The sequence below is a fragment of the Rhincodon typus genome, chromosome 9, assembly GCF_021869965.1.
Source record: "Rhincodon typus isolate 14 chromosome 9, sRhiTyp1.1, whole genome shotgun sequence".
Taxonomy (NCBI): Eukaryota; Metazoa; Chordata; class Chondrichthyes; order Orectolobiformes; family Rhincodontidae; genus Rhincodon; species Rhincodon typus.
Genome location: NC_063340.1, coordinates 57,997,509 through 58,003,892, shown reverse-complemented (window position 1 = coordinate 58,003,892; position 6,384 = coordinate 57,997,509). Strand labels below are relative to the sequence as shown.

The 6,384-nt window shown below is 36.8% G+C and overlaps 1 protein-coding gene across 8 annotated transcripts in view; it reads right to left on the bottom strand.

Moving 5' to 3' along the window:
• Positions 1-1,228: 1,228 nt before the first annotated feature.
• mark1 (MAP/microtubule affinity-regulating kinase 1) overlaps positions 1,229-6,384 on the bottom strand; it is a 172,674-nt gene continuing 167,518 nt past the window's right edge. For all 8 annotated transcript variants that reach the window (XM_048600844.1, XM_048600839.1, XM_048600842.1 and 5 more), the window contains one exon: positions 1,229-2,941. In XM_048600844.1, coding sequence (XP_048456801.1) covers positions 2,587-2,941 — 355 coding nt within the window. In that variant the 3' untranslated portion in view covers positions 1,229-2,586. The remainder of the gene's footprint in view (positions 2,942-6,384) is intronic.

Here is a 6,384-nt window from a genome sequence, read left to right as displayed (position 1 = left end):
ATCGGTCATAAAATTTCATTTTCAGGACTGTCTAAAAAGGAGATGAGAGGTCTAGAAATGAAGTGCCTTCAGGAAGTTATTATTAGCAATAACTCCATGACACCTGAAGGCATGACCACTGGTTGTCATGTTTAAGGAAATTTGAGATGCAAATGAGTCCAGAATTGGAAGAACACAGAATTACAAAGGAAAAGTGCTTTAAGGCTACAGAAGGATTTGAACAAAGTATTAAAATGTTACATTCATGCTTCTGTGAACTGGGTTCCAATATAGGTCAACAAGCACAGACCTGCACTGGTGAGAACTGGACTTACTGTGAGTTAACATGCAGGAAACTTAGTTTTGCAATTTATGAAGTGTGGCAGACAGAGTTCAGTAGTATCTTGCGACTATGCAATGACGTGGATGAGAGTTTTAGAAGTAGACCGTCTGAGGCAAGGATGAAACTGGGCGATATTGCAGAGCAGAAAGTAAATAATATTGGCAATGGAAAGTATGTAGGTTTGGTCAATTCAGCAAGGTTGCAAACAGAGTGGTTCAGCCTAGGTAAAGCAAGCAGGAATGGAATTTCCTATGACTAATAGGAAATAAAATATGGTGTAAGGTCAAAATCGAAGTATGGTTTTATTTTCACCATCTTTATGTTAGTAACAAGAGACAGCGTCTTTAACTGGGATCATTTAAAATTCTTCCACGTCAATTAAATGTATTTAAAGCAATCATGTTTTTAAAATTTAAGTTAAGATCTGTTGCATATTACACAACATAGGTGACAAGAGTCCGTCCACATTACCTGTTTAAAAAGGAAAACAGTTCTTACCCCAATTCTTTTTGTTCTTTCAGGATAGCTGGTATCTTGTAGCATGAGGTGCAAATGGTACACTGCACAATTGTTTTGGCTCATAATGGTTACGTGAGATTAGGACAGTGTATTTTACATCTTCAGTCACGTCTGTTGCTTACTGCTATAATTTGCTTATACGGGTCAGATCAAAGATGTAGAACATTTCTTTCTCAGGACGTTTTCACAAACTAAGTATAAATACATTTCCACATCTTTTGCACAGCAAAACAGGTTGCAAAGAAAGAAGTGGCAGAAGCAAAGTAACAGGAAATGTAAGAATTATACAAGAACAGATTTATGCTATTTTATATCACATCCAATTGATCTGAAAAAATATTTCCTCTAAAGAATTAAAAATGAAATAAAACTTGTGCCATGTTCAGATCATTTCAAGTTTGTTTTAATATTGTGCACCAGTGAAATGTACTCCTGCATCTTGCACTGAACTCCTCTCAATGAACATCAAAGGGGAGGCGCAAGTACAACTTTCCCAGCATCTTCTAAGGCAACAAAATCAACGTCATTCTGAAATACAACCGCCAAAGGAATGAAGCTACAGCACAGAATATTAACAATCCAAAGCTTCAATCAGATGCTCCTGTATATTTATGCAACCGTACAAAGATTTAGTTCACCTTATAATCAGGGTTCCAGATCTGATCACAGCTTGTACATTGACAGATTTTCATTATTTTTCTAAATCTCCACAAGAGTGCAGGCAGGATCAAATGCTAATATTACAGTAATTACAACATAAAATACAACTGCACAATTAACCTACATGGTTAATTTAGTACAAAACAAGTATTAAATGTACGAGTGCTAGTGGTTTTACATAGTACCTCACTAGTTATAAAGGGAAAAAATCCTTTAATTGGTGGAGGCCTAATATAATTAAAATGCCACACATCACAGGTATACTGTCCTGGAATAAATACATGAAATCTGGTAAACGCTTCAGCACAAGTGATTACAGTGGGATAGGAAATCATACATTTAACATATGAGCAGTACCATTTAATTGCAGAAATTGGAAAATGAACTTGAAAGATGCTTGTAGCTCCATACAGCACAAAAGGAAAAGAGGAGGACCATCTTCCTCAAAGATGAATATCAATTCCTGAGACAATATTCCCCAAAAGCTGTTTTGTGCTATCAGTTGAAATAATCATGTGGAGGGATGAGAACTGGGCACCTAGGTAACACAAGTAAAAGATCATAATGGCTTTTTTTTTTGGTGGGTTTACTGGGAAAGGGGATGTTTTAATTCCCATTTCAACGAAGTCAAAAATCTTATCTGACATCTGGAAATATGGTTAGTGTTAAAGGACTACAAAAGCTCAAATACACTTCTAGGTACATTAATGTGGGCATTTCTGTACATAAATCAGGACACTGCTATACAATACCTGTAGATGCTAGGTATTACTCTTTATTGTACAACTATATGAACATAAGCTGTGACAATGCTCAATATACTTACCTGTACATGTGGAAATAAGATCACAATTATTTAAAGCTAATTCACAACAAGCCATACAGACCTGGGTTTTACAAGTCAGAATCACAATGTATATAACTTTATTGCGACGGAAATTTCTAACCGTTTAATTTATTTGGATATGAGGAAGTGGGGTCAGTGACCAAACTCACGCACATTAGCAATAATACCAGTACATTTGAGAGTGAACTGTACATCACACAAAAAAAAACTTCCCTGATCCCATAATTACAATTTCTCTTTACAACTTCAACTCATTTGCAATTTTGGATGCAATGTTCTTGAATGCTATAGATGTTCCAGATATTCGCTTAAAGCGAACACCATTTAGAGACAAGCGTGGCAGCTTACAGACCTCCATTTCCCACTGAACCAAGTTATCCTGGCGAGCATCCCCATGAACGCAGAACAAAAGGAATCTTTCCCTTTGCTCGTAGTCACAGTTATTAGCGTCCAGCACCTTCCGAATCTCTCGCATCATATCATTGGGATCCATTGAACTGGTCGTCTTCATGCTCCATGTGAACCGCAAAGATCTTGGTTTTGCATCTTTGTTGTCATCCCTTTCTCTATCCCTTGCTTCTCCTGCCATACTTCTGAAAATAAAAATAGACCATGCAGTCATTCAAGATTAGAGAAATTCCATTTAGTTTCTTTGCTTCTTTTTATAGCCATGAATCCATCATATTTCAAAATTCATTTAAGTTGTTGCAAATACAATGCAAATCTCAGAAACTACTTGTGATTTCTTAATGAGGTATTTTTGCATTGTCTATACTGTAGGATAAACTATCAGCAATTTCTAGCTAAAACAATAAGTTTTAATTTAAGTAATTTCCAGCTTACACATTAGTGATTGTTCAGCTGCCTTCTAAAATTCTTTTCTCCGCATTTCTCAAAAAAATTGAAATCATATAGCTTGGACAAAAGTACTGAATGGTTCTGCAGTTTACCTATTGATAGACTAAAGATAGTGCAATTAATATTTGAACATTTCCATAACTTGCAGTAGCTGATTCAAATGTTAGTTTTTGAAATCTAGTACTGCTATTAGTGGTCTTTGCTAGACTAAAGGAAGTTTAACATCAACTTTAGATTTGTTTGAGAATACACTTCTGTAGCATATTTAAGAATACACTAAAATTAATCTAGTACTGCAGAGACATTAGACTGATACTGGAAATAAATCAGTAAAAAAGATTAGTTTTACTGAAATCTTGTATTTCAGCGACTAGCAGTTACTTCTCAAATTTACTTTTAAAACAATACTTCATAATTTTGGTCTAATCATGTAGTTAAATAACAAATGCTTCAGCATGCATAAAAGGAACAATTAACAACCAAAAATATTTTCAAAAATCTGTTTTTCATCTTTTTTTTACTCTTTCCCAAAACTTTCTGTACTTTATCCACATAATCCTTCCTGAGAGGGAAGGTGCAAAAAATGGGTATACATTCTTAAGTGATGAAATATTGAAATCAGCATGGTCCTCGTAACCAGGGACATTGTAACTGCTTTAGTAGCATTTTCTGGGCTAAAAAAGGGGCTAAGATCATTTTAACTCACCTTCTACCATCGGGGTGAATTGCACCACTCTATGAAAATGAAAGCATTGACTAATCATAACAACCAATCTCAATTAATCTACAGACTCTCCCCACCCAGGTAGGAAGTCAGGAAAACTGAAGTGGAGTGAATGTTGGGCACCATTAGTCCAAAGTCATTATTATCCCCTCAAACTTGCTGTAATGTTATGTATCCACTTTTTTGTATGTTGTATTTCAAAATGTTATTCTTTGAAAAAGACTACTTTCCATTTCCTAGTGCTAGACCTCATGAAAATAATTGATTGCCAACATTTACAGGAATGTGGACAGAATGTCTAGTGTACAATAGATGAAATGATTTAAAATATATCTATGAACAATTTACAACTGAACAGAGGGGGAGAAAGAGACAGAGCGAGACTTCATAGCTTCACTATTCCAATTCTAGGTCTCCAAGTGGAGTGCCATGTCAGGAATACACATCATATAACTAACTGGTCCTTATGACAAGAATTATAAGCTTTAAGTGTGATTAAATTTGCATTGTAAATACAGCAGGAAACCTCAATGGAAAAGCTGACAGCAAAGTTGCAAATTTTTCAGTTTTCTCAAGGCATATGGCCGAGTGCTGCAAATCATCTAACAATCTGTGGAGAAACAAAATTAACTGCATATTCTCTTCCTCACCATAAATTTCAGGATTTTTTAAAAGAGCAATTAAAGGAGAGTGCCATAAACTTGCCATTAGGTTTCCAGCAGATTCTGCATCGAAGTAATGACAATATCTCCAAACTACTTCAGGGTTTTATGGAAGAGTCGGTCATATTTTAAAAATTAATGTTTCCATCCTCCAATCATACTTAAGCTCTGTGTGTAGATGAAAAGTTCTGTATTATGTAACCTTCCCATATTCGCTCAAAGCCAATGATAAGGTAAACATTATTCCAGGCATCAAGTGTGTCCTTTGTTGAACTCTTTAAGCCAGAAAGGAGGAGACATGATTTTTATTTTGAAGCTCAAATGAACTGTAGACTAATCCAATTGCTGGAAACATGTGTAAACCATTAATAGTTTTCATTAGGGAGTCCATCTAATTGTAAATTTACAGTGGCAAAAACAGAAGTTTCTTCTTGGACTAAAGATAATATTTTGTTTCAATGAGAAGTCTGCAACAAGAACTACAAAAAGGTTCTTCAATGTACCACCTGACTAAAATAATGAATGACAAAAAAAATCAATTAACAGCCTAGAGAACTTATGATGAAAATTAGGGTCGCAAGATAAAATCTGACATTGTCATGGGGGTAAAAACAAAGGCCCTAGTGCGACCAGCACGGGGCTGGTGTTTCTCATTAGAGATGACTGGTGGTAGTTTAACCTGAGGATTACCATGCTTCAGGCAAGGAGAGAAGTTGAGAAGGAGAGTCTTTCATGGTAACCTCAGACCGCACCAAAGATCTAACTCACATATTGAAGGAGTCTTAAGCTTCGTTTTGTACTTCAATTGAGGATACTCCCGAGTGATATCTACTGCTGTACTTTACACTGAATTCCTCCTATTGGAGATAAAATCTATTCATCTGCATAAAAATACAGCAAGCTCCAAAGTTAACTGCAGCAATTTGAAGCTAAGACAGACACGTGGCAGTCATCCAGCTGTTTAGGACTGCACTCACCTGGTGTCATTCATAGCTATCTAGCCATAGCCTGACAATCGCCTGCAGTGGCATATCTTCTTAGTCCCTCTGGCATATTTCTAAGGAATTACACTTGACCCTATAACATTTCCCACCTACAGTCAGCTTCTTAGTGATATCATCTGAGCACGTCACATTCCATTCGTATGCTGAGGATATCCAGCTTACCTCACTACCACCTTTCCTGACACCTTCCCTGTCTCTAAATTGTCTGACTGCTCATTTAGCACCCTGTTATTGGATCAGCAGAAATTTCTTCCAATATCAGAAAGAGCAGAGTGAGCCATTGTCTTCAGGCACTGCCAGAAGCTCCATCTCCTAACCAGTGATTTAATTTCTCACCCAATTCTGTGGCTGAATGAGACTCTGCAACTTTGGTTTGATGTTTAACCCTGAGGTGAGTTTCCAATCACATAGCCATTTTGTCATTAAGGCTACATACATCCATCTCCATAACATCACCCAACTCCACCTGTCTCAGAACAACTACTGCTGAAATCTTTGCCTTACCCTGAAACCTGTCCATATCAATGCAATACTACTCACCTTTCCAGTTCCAAACTCCATAAAGTTTGGTTCATTCAAAACTCTGCTGTCCATGTGTGCACCTACACTCAGCCCAGTTTACTTATCACCCATGTGTTCTCTGACTTACAATGACTCTGGGTTAAACAATACCTCTATTTTAAAGAGATAGTAAGAACTGCCGATGCTGGAGTCAGAGATAATACCGTGTGGAGCTGGAGGAGCACAGCAGGCCAGGCAGCATCAGAGGAGCAGGAAAGTTGACGTTT